The 18,652-nt window shown below is 38.2% G+C and overlaps 2 protein-coding genes across 16 annotated transcripts in view; both read left to right on the top strand.

The window, feature by feature from the left end:
• The window catches only part of CCDC148 (coiled-coil domain containing 148), a 281,502-nt gene that overhangs the window by 98,712 nt on the left and 164,138 nt on the right, over positions 1-18,652 (top strand). The window lies entirely within an intron of this gene.
• Positions 7,445-8,581, top strand: LOC112674721 (TP53-regulated inhibitor of apoptosis 1-like). Its single transcript, XM_035696525.2, has one exon. The coding sequence runs from the start codon at positions 7,536-7,538 to the stop codon at positions 7,764-7,766; it is 231 nt and encodes a 76-aa protein (XP_035552418.1). The 5' UTR covers positions 7,445-7,535; the 3' UTR covers positions 7,767-8,581.

Raw genomic sequence — 18,652 nt, 5'->3', positions numbered from 1 at the left:
ATGTGTAGTGGTACCTCAACAAGGTTTTCATATACATTTAGGATAGATGATGAATTGTCTTTTCTTTGTTTCTTTCTTTGTTTTCTTTGTTTGTTTCTTTTAAAGATTTTATGTATTTATTCATGAAAGACATAGAGGAGAGAGGCAGAGACACAGGCAGAGGGAGAGCAGGCTCCCTAAGAGGAGCCAAATGCGGGACTCCATCCCAGGATCTTGGGATCACAACCTGAGCCAAAGGCAGACGCTCAACCACTGAGCCACTCCAGTGTCCTGATGAATGTTTTTTCATAGGAGTGTCTTTTCTTGTGCATATTGACCGTTTGGATATCAGCTCCTGTGAAATGTCCACTCAAGACTTTTGCCCATTTTTCTATTGGGTTGTCTGTTTTTTCTTATTCATTTGTGTATTTATATATTCTGTATGCAAGTTCTATTTCCTTTCTTTCTGTGACTTTTCACTTTGTTAATGGTGTCTTTTGATAAAGTTCTTAATTTTAACGAAATTCTTTTTTTAAAATTTAAATGTCTGAGATATAAATTATATGCAGTAAAATCACCCTTTTTAATTAGTGTATAGTTCCATGAATTTTGACAAATGCATGACATGTTAACTACCACCACAAGCAAAATATAGACTGCTTCATCACCCTTAAGAAATCTTTCATGCCAAAAAAAAAAAAAAAAAAAAAAAAGAAATCTTTCATGCCCCTTTGTATTCAACCCCATACCCACCTTTGGCCTTTGGCAACTACTGATCTCTGTTCCTATACTTTTGGCTGTTCTAGAATGTTATATAAAGGTAACTATACAGTGTGTGGACTTCTGGGTCTGGCTTTTTTCGCTTAGCATGATGCATTTGAGATCTAGTCACATTGTTATGTGTATCAATAGTTCCTTTTTATTGCTGAGTAGTATGCCATGATTGGGGTTAATCACAGTTTATCCATTCACCAGCTATTTTCAGTTATTGGCAATTAGTATTGCATAGCTTATGGTGGACATAGGGTTCGGCTTTCCCTGGGAGCCTGTGCCTCAGAGAGCCTTGCTCCTGTTGTTCCTTCCCCTTCAGAAGATTCTTATTAGACACTTGCTGGCCTGTATCTAATAAGGCAAGAGGCATTCTGCTTTCTTGGTTCAGCCTCAGTCTCAGGCAGGATTGTTGTCACTTGGTCTTGGGGCTAGAACCTGCTCAGTGATCTTGTTCTCCTCCCCATGGTAGACAAACTATGCCTCCTGTCTTGGGGGTTCTTGTGTGGGAGAGAGCTTCCTCCCCCTCCCCTAGAAGAGGAGGGTGTCTTTGTTTTTTGTTTTTGTTTGTTTTTGTTTTTTCCCCCCAGCTGTAATGGGTCTACACTATGCCCTGGTGGGTTTGCTGCTTGACACCGCTCACTACCCCCAACAGATTTTGTTCTGTAGGACTTTTGTTCTTTTTTTTTTTCTTTTTAAAAGATTTCATTTATTTGTTTTGGAGGGGGGGGGTTAGGGGGAAGGGCAGAGGGAGAGAATCTCAAGCAGACTCTCCACTGAATGTAGAGCCTGACACTGGGTGGGGGTCCTGATCTCATGATCTTGAGATCACAACCTGAGCCCAAAGCAAGAGTTGCCACTCACGTAGGGCTTTTGTTCTTATCTGTTAGACCTTAGAGGCTTCATCTGCTCTTCTCCCCTGACCTTGATCTTTGTTATGAGCTTTCTATAAAGAAAAACCTGTAAGGGCATGTAAATTCCCCTGTCTCTGAAACTTCCATGGGTTCTACACTCTCAGGCTCTACAACAGCAGGAAATTGTAAAAATTCATTGACTAATTACAAAGTGTTGTTACCCACTTCTGTGGTGGCCTTGTCTTTCCCAGATGCTCTGTCTCAAGTAAGCAAGTTTCCATATTGCCTGTCTCCTTGGAAACATCTGCCTTTCTTTAAATCTCCGGTTTATTTGCCTGTGACCTCGGCTCTCTGATGGGTTTGAGAAAAGTTCTGATGCAGCTTTTCCTTGTGCTTAAAGTGGGAGATGACATTCTTTCCAGCTTCTTATATTCTAAATGGAACCTGGAAGGTCCTCACGAAATACTATTTATCAATCTTTTATGTGCCCTACTTAAGAAATCATTACCTAGTAGCACAAGGTCACTTTCAAAGGCAGCCTGCCTGAGATTTTTCTGCCCAACAGGACTCCTGCCAATGGGAAGGGGGACCCCCCCCCCCAGAAGTAGGGGTGGAATAGCAATAAATCAGAACCTGATAGGTGGAAGAGAAGCACCTAGACAAAGGAAAATGTAAATGACCCACATCAGGGGTATGTTCCCAGAAATGTTTCCCAGCTAGGAATCAAGGCAACAAAACTGGTAGGAAGGCAAGAGTCAGCATTAGCCACCTGCCAGCATTAGCCACCTGCCAGGTTAACTTGGGACAGCACCAATCACCAGTCTAATGAGAATTCTGCTGGCCTCTCCTATATATATCTACCCCCTCCTTTTTTTTTAAAGGTGTTATTTGTTTATTCATGAGACACACACACACACACACACACACACACACACAGAAGCAGACATAGGCAGAGGGAGAAGCAGGCTCCATGCAGGGAGCCAGGTGTGGGACTCCATCCCAGAACTCTGGAATCATGCCCTGAGCAGACCACTGAGCCATCCAGGATCACTAAGCAGTTTTCCCCTTTTCCTTTCTACCCATGGACTCTGATGGTCTAAGCGTCTGGGGAATGAAAGATGTCATCATATGAATAAAGAGGGAAGAGTTGATTCATTTCTTGGAACTGGGCAATTTAATTTTGAATCAAGGCTGTACTTTGTGTCTTAAAGTGACTTTAGGACCCTTTGTAACCCAGGAGTGAGTCATGGTTTCTGCTTAGTTTTCACTGAGCAGCAGGAGAAATACCTAAATGGGACAAGAATAATGCTGTGTTTTGATGATTTCCCGTGTATCATGCTGTTCAGTGTATTGGGTATACTCTATGGAGTGTTCCCACATCTCAAGCATTCTAATAGATACTCTATAGGCATTTTATCATATTATCCTCAGTGACAAATCCAAGATGTGCAGGCGTTGCTGCAGAGTACCCACCCATGGAAATCAGAGGCTTGGTTTTTGGAAGCAATGTAATATGGCCTCTCCTTAGAGACCCATGGTCACAAGGTGGTGAAAAAAGTCTCTCTGAACTTTTGAAGATGAAGCTTCCAAAGAATAAATGTGAGCAGAGAATGGTGGAACATAGAGTAGATTGTGATGCAAAATGGATTCAATTGGATTCAATTTCCCATAGAGATGGTGTTATCATGGAGTATGTGTTCGTGATCAAGGACTGAGGTTCAATAAATTATAGCTTGAAACAAAAGTCTATCATAAAAGAAAAGGAGTAGTCCTATCAGTTCTATAGTAATTTAAAATACTAAATTATGCTCTTTTTTTTTTTTATCCTGGAAGGAAACTTGGAGATTTATCCCCATCCTTCATTTTACAACTCTAAAAGCTGAAGTCCTGAAAGATAAAGTGACTTGCCTCATGTTCATGCCAGCTAATTTGACTTGAAATTCAATATTATCTCAGCCCTGTACAGCTTTGCATACAAGAATCTTACAAAATAATAGAAGATATTTATTATACTGTGAGGAGCCCCAATGCACTATAAAATAGACCCACAAAATGTGAAAAATATTACTTTATTGTATCATAAATTTGACCTTCTAAAACTAGCATGCTAGCTATAATAAACATTAATTAAACATTTAACCATAATTTTGTTCCTAGTCTTGGAATTTAAAAAGGCTTTTGGGGGATGATTTAGATGATTTGTACCTTTTAAGAAAAGTGTTAAAGGAATTTTGAAATAATGAGTTTTCTCGTTTTCTCCTTCTCTGTTTTATTTTGGTTTTTCTATCCATAATGAATGCTGTAGCAAGTAGAGGCCTCTCACCAGAGTGGTGAGAAGAAAGCAGAGAAGTAGAGCTCTCATTCTCCTGCTCCTTGCTCTTTGATCCCTGAAGGTCTCTTGGACTACCAGCCCCTCCCCAGCATCCAGCCTAACCACTCAGTTAGCTGTGCCCTTGATTTTTTTGCCTGCTTGTCTACACCATGGCTGGGGAACTTCATTCCCAGATCTGTCTTACAGTTGACTTTCTCTGCATCCATGCTGGGTGGCCAAGTGCTATTAAGGAAAATTCAGCTTCACTTGGACTCTCAATCCCACATGGGAGGCCTTAGTCCTGTCCTTAGCTCACCATTTCTCCCCTATTCCTCATATGACTGTTTCAAAAGTCATATGTCCTTTAAATAAATACTTAACCTGATGCCATATACCCTCCCCCTCCAGCCCCCAGGAGACAACCCACCTCTACTTTATCACTAAAATGAAGTCATGGAGGGATGCCTGGGTGACTCAGTGGCTCAGGTCATGATCCTGAGGTCCTGGAATTGAGTCCTGCATCAGGCTCCCTGCAGGGAGCCTGCTTCTCCCTCTGCCTATGTCTCTGCCTCTTTCTCTGTGTCTCTCATGAATAAGTAAATAAAATAAATAAAACAAAATAAAATGAAGTCATGGAGTGTGAGATAGGTCCTGAATTCCTACCCCATTCTATGCTAGTCCCCTGCTTTCCTCCAAGACGTGATGCCTTCTGCATACTCCTATCCAGTCCTTCCCGCAGTGTTTGGGACTCTAAACCTTTTCTAAACCTTTTAAACCACTTTAGGAACGTGGTTCTACTGATTATCTCCTTTTATTATGATTTTTCTTTCTTATTCTGCATTTTTCCCAGCCTATAAATATGGTTAAGTCTTTCTTATTCAAATCAAAACTTCTCTTGACTCCAAGTTATCCTCTAGCTTCTGGGAAGTCTCTAATCTCTATCCCTTTCTTTGAAATCAACCATTTGAAAGAATAATCTATATTTTCTCAGGACTTCTGACCTCTCTACTCTACCAAGATTCTCTTCTCTCCCCAAAGTCACCAGTGACCTTCCAATTATCTAATCCTGTCAGTGCTCTTCCATCCTTATGCTGGTAGACCATTTCTCACTGTTGACCAAGCACTGTTCTAAAGTATTATTTCGGTTTCTAAAATATTATCTGTTTGCCATATCTTAGTCTGCCTGTGCATCTGTCATTGCCTGCACAATCCTAAAACCCTGGTATCCTCAAATTTATTGTCCTTGCTCATTGCCCTTCTCTCATTACTTCACAGGTTCCTAACCCCACTTATGTTTTTACCTATTTTATATGCTAGTTACTCTCAAATCTTTTTTCCCATCTCTGAGCCTCTCTCTCTTGAATGTCATTTATCCAGCTACATACTGATTATCTCAAAGCCTGTGTCCAAAATAGGAATTTTTGTTTCCCTCCAGTAAATTTGCACTCTTTTCTTGAATCTTATCTTAGCTTCCTCTTCTCCCTTCCTCACCCCCATAGCCATTTACCAACTTTGGACATTTTATCTCTTAACTTTCTACCCCTTCTTTCCTATCACTGGGCCCTGGGCATTGTCCCTGGACTGTTGCAATCATGCTCTAATGGCTATGCACATCTTGCCCTTCTGAATTTTAGATAGGGAGAATGCTCTATCTAAAATGCAATTAGGGTTATGGTCTCCCATGATGACAACTCCTTAGTGACACCCTTTGTTTATGATAATGGCCAAACTTCTTGGCATAGCTTTCTAGGTCTAACATGGGCCCCAACTCACTTTCCAGCCTCCTTTCTTAAACCTCGCACTTTACTATTTAGAAATGTAAAACCCTTTGTAACCCACTCCCCCTCTACCTCTGCCATTGCACCATACAACATTTTGTTTCCTTACTCTTCATTTGTTCCTGCTATTATTGATTTTGCCTGGAATATCGCTCCTACTTTGCTTCATCTGGCTAAGTCTCACTCGTTTTCAAGATTCAGCTTAAATTACCTGCTACAGAAGGTAGCAGAAGCTTCTGTAGCAGATTTCTTGAGTCCTTGGTCAGATTCAATCACTCCTTGTACATAACCCTGATTTGACAGTGATTATGGCACACTGGACAATCTCTGTCTCCTACACAAATGTAAGCAGGAACCTCATCTTATTCATCTTGAGTAACATAAACTTCCTCCAACTCCTCTATGCCTTCACCTCCCATCCCAATCCACCATTCCCTGCAACTGTCACAGATTTTTAATGCTTGGAATATAGTAGGTACTCAGTAACTTTTGCTGAAATGAAGTATATAATAAGCCGTAGGCATTTTCCCCCTCTTTTTTCTCAATACCTCCTGATATAGTACTATTTTCACTATCTTCTTTCTACCTTATTTATGAGAAAGCTAGCTGTAGAAACAGGTACGTGGATATGCAAAATCATTAAGAAGTAACGTATAAGTCTTAATTGTCAATATTGAATATGCTGAAATCTCAAACATGGTTTTTATTTATTTTTATTTTATTTTATTAAAATTTTACTTAGTTAATATATAGTGCAATATTGGTTTCTGGAGTAGAATTCAGTGATGCATCAGTAACAGGCAACACCCAGTGCTCATCATAAAAAATGCCTCCTTAATGCATTTCATCCATATATCCCATTCCCCCCACCCACCTCCCTCCGTCAACCCTCAGTTTGTTCTCTATTGTTAAGTGTCTCTTATGGTTGATTTTCCTCTCTCTCTCCCCCACCTCCCATATATTCATCTGTTTTCTTTCTTAAATTCCACAGATGAGTGAGATCATATGATAATTGTCTTTCTCTCACTGACTTATTGCTATTCCTGTGTGTGTGTGTGTGTGTGTGTGTGTATCACATCTTCTTTATCCATTCATCAGTTAATGGACATTTGGGCTCTCTCCATAGTTTGGCTATTGTTGGTAATGCTGCTATAAACATCAGGGTGCCTGTTCTCAAATGTGGCTTTAAAAATAAGACCTGGTAATCTATAAAACCGAGGTACATTTTAGGCATGAATAAAGCTACCAGGCAGTCTTCTACTCTTCTCCACTTCATCTTACTTTTGTGTTCCTTATCCCACCTCTAGCTGATTGCTTACCTATCAAGAAGCCATAGTAGTTACAGAATCAGATAGTAATAGGGTAGAAGATTCTTTTTTGAATAAATATTATTTGGACATGCTTTTCACATTTTGATAGTTTCTCATAGCATTAACTCCATTTGCAAAGTCCCCTCTTCACAGATTTCAGGCTCCTTTGCTGATGGAGAACAGACTTGGACTTAGGTTTCACAAATCAGATGGTAAATGGTACTTTCATTAAAAGTAGGAAGTTTTTTGAGGTCCAATTTCAGTGATAAAGAATAGTTGAAAATGGTAAACAACTATAAAAACTGAACAAAATATTTTTTAAGAACCTGTTTGTAGGCATTGGACATAAAGTGCATAGATAAAATTCTTGAAATGAAAAAAAAAATTGAAGTTGAGCCCTATATTCACATAGTAAAAATAGCTAAACATTCAAAGAAACAGGAAAAGTAACTGAAAGATAATCAAGGAATAAAACAGACTCAGAAATGATATAGACATTGTAGTTAAAAGACCAATAAAAAAGGCCTCCGCTGCCATGAATAGCGTAGGGGAGGCCTGCACCGACATGAAGCGTGAGTACAACCAGTGCTTCAATTCCTGGTTTGCGGAGAAGTTCCTTAAGGGGGACGGCTCCAGAGATCCGTGCACCGACCTCTTCAAGCACTCTCAGCAGTGTGTTCAGAAAGCAATAAAGGAGAAGGAGATTCCCATTGAAGGACTGGAACTCATGGGCCATGGCAAAGAAAAGCCTGAAAGCTCTTCTTGAACTTGACAGTCACCTTGAAAATTGACTCCTCCAATCAGGAAATTGAGGACACTGGATTTCATCAATTAAGGCTGTGAAAATAGCCATTGAATTGATGAGGAGTTCAGAAGGGAGTTTTCTTTTCTCCTTGATTTCCTCTCACTTGTAAAAGATGATGAACCATCACTCTTTGCTTTGAGATGATTTCTCACTTGTGCTGTGGCATCTTGCTGGAACTTCACCTGCTAAAACTGAATGATTTCTTGGGATTATGGTTGCAATACTTGGTCTAGGATCAGCTTTAAATATCCTTTGTGTGTAAATACTGATTAAACTTGTCAGGATGATCAGGGTTGCCTGACCTCTTGAGTTTGCTTCAAAGGACATTAGGTAGATTGTATCAGGGTTATTATTATTATTATGGAAGCAACTGGTTAGGATCTGTCTTTTCTCTCAGGGAGCTAAAGCTCTGAAAAGGGATCCCAGCACAATGGTTCTAATCAATGCTTGGGACATGGTTTTATTTTTATATAACAACTTTTAAGATTGCTGGTGGACTGGGTTAGCCAAGAGGAAGACAGCCTTAAGAGTTCCTTACCTTAAGAAAAGGTGTCAGATTTCTGATTAAGGTGTGAAAGCTTGAAGAATGTCGCAGTACACACCTTTCAGAGCTCCTAGGAATTAAGATCCTTGGAGTAACAATGGAAGAAGATCTTAAATTGCAGAGATTTGCTATTCCCAGCTTTCAGCCCAAGTCAATTATTTAGGTCTACCTATATTATCATAAAACTGCCAAAATGCTGCATCTGGTTAAATGGGACAAGAGTTTGTTTTATTTGCCTTGTGTACCCACCTAGCCTTGCAATATCTGTAATCATGAAGATGGAATTAATTGTAACATTTAGTTTTTTAAAAAAGACCGAAAAAATACATTCTAGAAATATGAAATATAATACCTGAAATTAAGAACTCCTTGGATGAGCTTTATTTTTTTTCCAATTTTTCTTTTTTTTATAATAAATTTATTTTTTATTGGTGTTCAATTTGCCAACATACAGAATAACACCCAGTGCTCATCCTGTCAAGTGGCCCCCTCAGTGCCCGTCACCCAGTCACCCCCACCCCCTGCCCTCCTCCCATTCCACCACCTCTAGTTCGTTTCCTAGAGTTAGGAGTCTTTATATTCTGTCTCTCTTTCTGATATTTCCTACCCATTTCTTCTCCCTTCCCTTCTATTCCTTTTCACTATTATCTATATTCCCCAAATGAATGAGAACATATAATGTTTGTCCTTCTCTGATTGACTCATTTCACTTTGGATGAGCTTTAAAAGCAGATTAGACATAGCAGAAGACAGAATTAATGAACTTAAAGACAGGTTAACAGAAAATATTCAAACTGAAGCACATAAAGAGAAAATAATAAAATGAAAAGCAGAATAGAGAGCATAAGAGAGATATGGAATATAGCAAACAGGTTTAATATACATGTAATTAAAGCCCAGGAAGAGGAGAGAGAGAATGAAATACAGGCAGTATTGAAGAAACAATATCCAAGAACTTCACAAATTTGATGAATAACATCTGTGTATATTTTCAAGAAGTTTAGCAAACCCCAAGATGGATAAATGCAAAGAAAATAATACTGAGGCACATGGTAATCAAACTACTGAAACAAAAGGTGAAGGGAAAGAGAGTTATGTGAAGAGACAGATATGGCATGGAGATACATCTTGTTGGTGTGAACAACAGCAAAAGCAGCATGTCCTGGGATCAGTCATGATGGCAGCAACTTTCCAGTCATGCCAGAGTCAATATGACCTGATCAGGTCTGTGTTATGTGGTTCTAGATGTTATTACTGGAAGCTTAGTCTAGACCTTGCTTCTCTGACCCTTCCAAAGACGTGAAGTTCCCTGCAATTCACACTTTCCTTCTTGAACTAAGTAGTGTGGATTCTGATGTATGCACCTAATAACTCAAACCCAGATAGATGATGTCTGGGTTCTGCTATGCTATTCTCACTTGTCTGCTTGCTGACTGCAGGCTAAGATGAACAGAAGTCAGAATCAATAATGACCCAGCACTTACCTGGTTCAAGCTAGAATTGCTTCTATAGGTACACAAGACTCTATATAGGATCATCTTAAAAGAGAGGTGGCCAATAAAAGCTTACCCATAAGTCACATGGCTTGAGTGACTAGATGACAAAAGGAAAAGTTAATTTCACCACATGATAACAATCTATCAATTTCCATAGTTGCAATTAATTTCTATTTATATATCTGATATCATCTCAGGGAGTTTTTCCTTGGTAATGGGAGATAAGGAAGTTTCTTCTTGGGCATTAATGATGCTCACATTACATGCTTCCTTGATCAGAAAAGAAAAAAAACAATATAATTGGAAAAACTTAGATGTCTAGTTTATCACAGGAACTATCAAGATTCAGTAGTTTCTGCCAATTTAGGGCATTTGTTTATGAATGTCTTAGTGTGGTCAACTGTGCCGTGCACCATCGGCATAATCAGTGTTATTGATGAATCCCTTGCATTACTGGTTTCCCTATAGTCTCTGCAGTTGGGGACATTCACAGAGAAGTCCTCTGTGGTTAACCATGAGTATGATATTGGCAGAATCAAGGTAGTCTCTGCAGTTGGGGACATTCACAGAGAAGTCCTCTGTGGTTAACCATGAGTATGATATTGGCAGAATCAAGGGAGCCCTGAGGAACCATAGGCATCAATACTAGAGTGATTTTTGTTCACAGAAGCAGATGGTATTTCCTCTATACAGCTATATTATGCTATCTGTGGCTCTTGGCAGGTAGCTAATTGAAATTCCACAGGGCTTGGGGACTTGATGAATCTATGTATTAGTTCCAAGTAAAATAGTCAAACTAGCCCTACTCTTAAAATGTCTTAGTTTTAAAAAGCATATTTGTCTGCATTGAGGTCTATTTAATAAAGTCTAAAGAGGCTGTACTTTTCAATGTTCTTTAAAATACATCTCATAAGATGTTTTACAAATGAGGATACTTGTTGTGACATATATTGTATGTTTGCATTTTAGAGTGAGTTTATGCATTATAACTTTAGGCAAAATAATCACAAGGACTGGGTAATTTAAGAGAAGAAGCCGCAACTTGGGGTTACGAAATCCAGCCTTTTAGAAATTCCTATTAAAAGTAATGCATAAGGACGCCTGGGTGGCTCAGTGGTTGAGCATCTGCCTTTGGCTCAGGTCATGATTCAGGGGTCCTGGGATCGAGTCCCACATTGGGCTACCTGCAGGGAACCTACTTCTCCCTTTGCTTCTCCCTCTGCTCCTCATCCCGCTTGTTCTTATTCACTGTCGTGCATTCTCTCTCTCAAATAAATAAATAAATAAATAAAGTCTTTAAAATACATACATACATACATACATAAATATATATATGTACATACATTAAGAAAATTTTAAGTGTGTCTCATTTAACAGAAGGGGGACTCCAGAAATACACCCACATATCTATGCTTAATTGATTTTCAACAAAGATACAAAGTCATTTCAATGTAGAAAGAGTAGTCTCACGAACAAATGGTGTGGGAGCCATTGAATATCCGGATGCAAAAAGAAATGAACCTTGATACATACCTGTACTCTTATGCAAAAATTAACTCAAAATGGATCATTGATCTAAATGTAAAACTGAAAACTATAAAACATGAAAAAGTAAAAGATAAAATCTTTTTGATCTTGGATAGGGAAGATTTCTTCACATCAAATGCAATATCCCTAGAAAAAATGTTGATAAATTGGATTTTCTCAAAATTAAGAACCTTTGAGGTTCCCAGGTGGCTCAGTTGCTTCGGTGTCTGACTCTTGATTTTGGCTCAGGTCATGGTCTCAGGGTGGTAAGATTGCCCCCCTACCCTGTTGGACTCTATGCTCAACAAGGAGTCTGCTTCTCTCCTACTCTCCCTCTGCCCCTTCCTCTGCTCACATTCTCTCTCTCTCTCTCAAATAAATAAATCTTTAGAAAAATAAAGAACTTAAGACACTGTGAAGACAATAAAAAGACAGACCTCCCACTAGGAGAAAATATTTGCAAATTACATATATCATAAAGGGCTCACATCAGAGTTAATGAAGAATTTTCAAAACTTAATAATAACTAAACAACTCAATAAAAAAAGAACAGTCACTTCACAAAAAAGATATTTGGCAAATATGACATGAAAAGATATTCAATGCCATTAGTCACCAGAGAAATCCAAATTAAAACAACAATGGCTATCGCTATATATCTATTAAAAAGTCTAATAAAAAATCTGACCATGCCAAATATTGACAAAGATGTGGGACAACTTGAATCTCACACATTGCTGGGGGGATGCAAACTGATAGCGTCACTTCATAAAACATTTCTACAGTTCCTCATGTTATTAAATATACACTTACCACATTCCCTGGGATCGAGTCCTGCAGCAGTCCTACTCCTAGATGTTTACTTATTTAAAATGGAAACCTGTGTTCACACAAAAACCTGTAAGTGAACGTGTGCAGCAGCTTTGTCATTGCTAAAACTGGAAGCAACTCCAAGACTCCAATGCCCTCAACTGAGGAAGGGATAATAAACTATGATACTTCCATACAATGGACTATTACTTAGCAATTAAAGTAATACGTACTGAAATATGCAACAACATGGACAAATCTCAAAGGTATTATGCTAAGTGAAAAATACCAGATGCAAAAGGCGACATAGTGTGTAGTTTCATTTATACAATCTTCTTGCAAAGAAAAAACTATAGGAACTGGGGAATGGGGGACTTTCCTAATCAGCAGGAAGAGGAAAAGAAGGCCAGAGAAGGCCACTTCGCTTCAAGTTAACTTTCCAGAAATTGCACCCTGATTCCACTTAGCTTCTCATGAAGCACTTATTAATACCTGCCATACATGACTGCAATGTGAACAATGTGGTCTGTTTCAGGTGATTTATGTCCCACCCTAGTTAAGAGGTCAGTACTATGAAAAAAGGGGAGAATAAATAAGAGGGATAAAAAACAGCAGACTATGGATATGAGTTATCAGCAAGGGATTTGGGGTCCCTGCCTCCTTAAGACTCTACTTCTGCTTCAGACATTCTCACAAAAGCTTATTATCTGTAAGAACAAACACAGGACCCTCAGAGACACATCATTCTCTTGAAGAGCTGTCTATTGTCTTTTAGGGGAAAACTCTGGAAAAAAATAGATTTGGTTAAACGATGACTATAGTCAGTTTCTCTCTATAGTAAGCTTCTCTCATCCCTTTGGTGCCATTTACTCTTCTTTCCATGCCTCTTCACCCTGCCCTTGATATGGGATGACCAAATATTAGTATAACAAATACATGAAACTTTGTCCTGAAACTCACAGGTTAAATCATATCAAATTGCTGTTTTTGTAGGTCAGAAAAGGTTGAATATTAGTAGTTTCTTATGGCAGGCACATCCTAATATATAGGTAAGTATAAGGGGTGCTGGGTCTTTTTACATTATATATAATGGTATATTAATAGTGCAACTGTCTCTGGAGATCTAATTTTTACATGTATTGCAGTAGGCATATGTGCTCTTCCTCCCCCACTCCACATTATTCTCCCCATGTTCCCCTTCCACATTACATTTATTCCATCTGAACTTAATGTTTGTATATCTGTTGCTGGACTCTAAACAACAAGTGAAAGATACATTTTTTTATTCATCTTTATATCACTAATGCCTAACATCAGTTACAATCCATAATAGGTACTCAAAAAGCCCAATATTGATTTTATATACCCTTGAATAAGTTGTATTTGTATAAAATTGACTTTATTTTTAGAAAGTGCTAGGGGGGGCAACCCGGATGGCTCAGCGGTTTAGTGCCGTTGTTGGTTCAGGGCGTGATCCTGGAGACCCAGGATCAAGTCCCACATTAGGCTCCCTGCATGGAGCCTGCTTCTCCCTCTGCCTACGTCTCTGCCTCTCTCTCTCTCTCTCTCTCTCTCTCTCTCTCCCTCTCTCTCTGTGTCTCTCATGAATAAATAAATAAAATCTTAAAAAAAAATTCCCAACTTATACTCAAGTATATGTTTAAAAAAAATAAAAATAAAAGTGCAAGGAGAAGAATCCTGTTTATCCATTTATATTCTCTGATAATCTGCTTGTATTTCATATTGTTCACATATGGCTTTTATGTTTTTTTCAATGTTAAAAATTTTTTACATCTTATTTATTTATTTGAGAGCGAGCATGAGAGACAGAGAGAGAGAAAGAGAGAGCAAGCACAAGCAGGGGGAAAGGGTAGGGGGAGAGGGAAAAGAAGGCTCCCCACTGAGCAGGGAGCTCCATGTGGGGCTCAATCCCAGGATCCTGGGATCATGACCTGAGCCCAAGGCAGATGCTTAACCAGCTGAGCCACGCAGAAGCCCCAATATTTTGCATTTTAAAATCAAACGGTATGGTATGGTATTGTGGTATTAACTCATCCAAGTCTTTTTGAGACAATCTCCATAGTTTTCATAACTATAAAGCTTATTCTGGCTACTATATATACTTTTCTCCAACTAGAAACTCAGAGGGCAGATCTGTATGCCTTTTATAGTTTGCCCTTTTACCCTGGCATTGTTTGACTGGGAAACTTTAAGCAGTGAATGAGAGGATAATTGGGTAGAGAAATCTAGTCCTGGTTCCTTGCTCTTAGCTCTAGATGGAACAGGAAATCTTTTATCAAAAGAATTTCAAGTTTAGGATTAACAGTTGATAAACGGACAGATGAGGGCATCTTTTTAATGTGCCATGTATCTTCATAGACCTCTCTAGGTAATAATGAAGAAATTAAATATGTTAGTTGTTAAAGGAAATCTCTGTTGTGATGTCTATGGTATATAGGTATATTTCTACCTAATGGAGCACTTAGTTCTCTGAACATAATGATTGCTTGTCTCTTGTTACGAAGCTGAATCTTATCCAGTGAATTCCTGTTAGCCTATTTTCACTGAGGACTATTTGAGAAAATCCCCATTTTGCAAATGTCTAAAATAATGTATATTGAGTTTCTCCTATATTGTCTTATTATAACAAATGTTATGTTTGGTTATAGTGGTTCACTGGAAGTTCTTTTTTGTGGGTGAGAGAGGCAGAGTAGCGAAGGGATACAGTTGAACAAAAAATGAGAAAAATGATCTGTTGGTGCCTGAGGCATTTATAATAAAGAGAATCAAATTTCTGGGCATGAAAGAACCATAAGAGACATGTTAAAAGTGATTCTTCTGGGCTCTGTGCCTATTTCTTTACTTTCACAAAAGATGGAATTTGTAAAAGACATATGTTGAATGCTTGAGTATTTGAAAGCGACACAAGTTGCTTGTTACCAATTTCCTTAGTGATTATTATAAAAATTACTTTTATGTATAGCACAACTCACTCATTTACTCAATCACCAAATATTTTTTGAGCACCTGCCTATGCCAAGCACTAATATGAGCACTAGGCATACAGAGATGACTAAGATGCACACAAAGATCTTAGATTCCAGTAGAAGACAATGGTGTATAAATATAGTTATTATGGAGTGTGAGGTCATAGGAGAGTACATATGAAAATTATGGGATAATGGAGGAGGGTATGGGGGGCATAGGGGGCAACAATAGTAAACCCTGGAAGTGGCAAGCATTTGAACTAAATCCTAAAGAATGGTGTTTATTATTATGGTAAAGTGAGAAGTGGGAAGACATTCTAAACCCGAGACTGAGACAGTCTCCCATAGATAAAAAATATATTAGTGTACAAAAGCATTTTGGTGTTTCCTGATTATAAATTGTGTTCCAGAGAGTAATGAGAGGAAGGCTAGAAAGGTAAGTGTGTGCTAGATCTTACAGGAATGTGCAATGTCAAGGAGCTGGAGTTGTAATCACTGTATGTGATGAGAAGCCATCGAAGGGTTTTAGCAGAATATCGACATATTTTAAGATCAATCTGACAGTTTCGGGGAGGATGGACTTTATGGGACATAGACTAGGGGAGTGGAGGGAAGTCAGTTATGTATTGTCATAGTCTGGGTGAAAGATGACAGTGGTTTGAACTAGAGCGATGGAAATAGAGATGGAAAGGAAGGGGTAGAGGGATATTTAGAAAATTAAATGGACAAGACTGAATGATGGAAATGAAAGAACAAAAGGTGCCCAGGTTTCTAGCTTTCATTACTAGATGGATGGATTTGTTTATTTATTCTTTGTTCATTCATTTTACAAATATTAATCTGAGTATATACTGGCATTCTTCTAAGTACTAGGGAGTCAAACATGAAAAAGATTCATAAATATCAACCCTTGTATATATGTCAGTACTTACATTCTAATAAAAGTCACAATGCCTACCAAGGTAAATAAGTAGAATATATAGTGCAAGAGAGTAGTAAGTATTAGTGAGAGAGTGATACAAACTGGGGTATGTGTGCTGTTGAATATTTAGATGGATTGTCATTGAAAGGCCTTAGAAGAAAACAGTTGAGTAAAAACCTGAAAGAGTTGAGAGAGAAAGCTATTTATCTAGAGGAAAGGTAACAGACAAATCTGTCAAAGGGAGTAGCAAGTGCCAAGACTGCCTACTATAGTTGAGGAACAGAAGTGAGAATACTTGGCTATAGTGAACAAGGAGTGACATGATCTGACATAAACAGTTTAACAGGATCCCCCTGGCTATTGATTTGGGAATAGGCTAGAGGGGCAAGGGAAGAAGATGGCTGACCCATTTGGAGGCTTTTGCAGTCAGCCAGGCTTGAGATGATAGTATGAAATGTTAATATATAACAACAACCGTATATGCCTGTGCCCATTTCTTGCCAGCTGGTAGCCTCCTTCTTCCCTAGCTTGTTGTGGTGACCCCAGTTTATCCCCTCCTTGGCCTGCTGCTGTGCTTCAGCTCCCTTTCCTCTGTGACTCACCTCATCTTCCATATCTGCATCTTATTTGTCCTTCCAGGTCTATCACACACCATGTAATTCTTCCCCCCTCCTCTCCAAGACTTCTGCCTCACCCCAGTCCCTGGCTGTGTGCTTCTCTTAGTCCATTTCTTTGAGCCTCGACCCATACTTTCCCCCTCAGGCTCTACCCTAACATCAGCCCTCAGCCTCTGAATTGTATAAGCAAATTTTTGTGAGAATCATTTCTCTGCTTTCACCACTGGATATGCATCCCTGAACAACACAAACTAGTTTTGCCTGTGTTTCAACTTTTGTGAATAGAATCAAATAGTATGTTCTTGTATTGTGCATAGCATCTTTTCCTCTATATTTTGTTGTTGTGTGTGGCTGTGGTATACCACAGTTTATCAATCCATTTTGCTAATGATGACATTTGAGCCATTTACACATTTAGAGCTTTTTGGAACCATGTTGCTATGAACATTTTTACACATGTTCCCTGGTACTACATTTCTGTGAAGAATACTAAAGAGTGGATTGCTGGGTCATAGAATATGTGTATTTACAACTTTGTAAGGTACTACTACACTTTTTATTTCTTCTTGTAGAATTGCCTGTTCAAATCTTTTGCTCATCTTTTTTCTATTGGGCCGTCTGTCGTTTTCTTATTGGTTTATACTTGTTCACTAAATATTTTGGGTATAAACTCTTTGTGGGTTATATGTGCTTCAGATATATTTTCCCACTCTGTAACTCTCATTTTCATTGTCTGAGTAATAACTTACTACATAAAAGAGTTTTTAATTTTTAAGTAATAATAAATTTATCAACTTCTTTCATGGTTAATGCTTTTGTATTTTGTGTAAAACATTTTTATCTATCTCCAGGGCAGAAACTAGAATCCAAAAAAATTCTCTTAAAAATAAAAAATTATAGGACACCTGGGTGGCTCAGTTGGTTAAGCATCTGCCTTTGGCTCGGGTTATGATCTCAGGGTCCTGGTATTGAGTCCCACATCAGGCTCTCTGCTCAGCAGCAAATCTACTTCTCTGTCTCCTTTGCCTCTGTGATCTCTCTCTCTCTCTCTCATAAATAAATAAATAAATAAAATCTTTTTAAAATTAAAAAAATTGTTAGGACTAATTACAACAGATACCTTAAGTCCAATTATAGATCACAATCGAGTATTGTGAATGTGTTAAGACCTTCGTTATTGAAAACTATTCCCAGGGCTACTACATGTTAGTTGTGCAAAGTAAATATAGAGCACAACTCAAGGGGTGGTGACATGCACAATAATTAAAATTGGGTAGTGCACAACCTAAATGACTCATCACAGCAGGATTGACTATTTCATGCAAAAAGTCTTTTGAGGAGTTGGAGAGCCACTCTAACATGTCCTACACTTCTTTGAGGTGATGATGGTCATTCTTGATACTTAACAATTCACACCTACCAAATGTTCCAAATTAAGCTGATGTTATAATTTTTTTCTCTGACTCACAAACAAGGAAAATAAAAACTAACATTTATGAAACATTTACTACAATTTAGAGACTATGCCACATGATTTACATACATGATCTCATTTAATACTTACTATAACACAGTAAGTTAGATCTTTAATTTTCTCTATTTTATGAACAAGGAAACAGAAGCTTAGAGGGGTTAAGTAAACTTGTTTAACAAGCTCATAAGTAATCTAGAAAAGATAAGACCTAATATTCTCAGGCTTCAATTTTTTTGTCTCTCAAAGACAAAAGTTGTACTAAATTATCTCCAGTTTTAAAATTCTAGGATTTGCGTTTAATATGCAATTTTAATATCTCTGCTGTGAATTTGCATCTTTGAGTGAATTTCTAGTATTAGATACATAGGTTCGAATTTCTGTTTATAGGCTGATAATTAGTATGAAGCATCATACTTTTCCCATTTGTCATATTAACAGAGCATCTATGAACAAATTTAAAATAATGGGGT

This window comes from Canis lupus, chromosome 36 (assembly GCF_003254725.2).
Source record: "Canis lupus dingo isolate Sandy chromosome 36, ASM325472v2, whole genome shotgun sequence".
Lineage (NCBI taxonomy): Eukaryota > Metazoa > Chordata > Mammalia > Carnivora > Canidae > Canis > Canis lupus.
This window is presented reverse-complemented; position numbering and strand designations above follow the sequence as displayed.

Coding starts and splice junctions, on each gene's coding strand:
- LOC112674721 (XM_035696525.2), top strand. CDS start 7,536: ATGAATAGCGTAGGGGAGGCCTGCACCGACATGAAGCGTGAGTACAAC.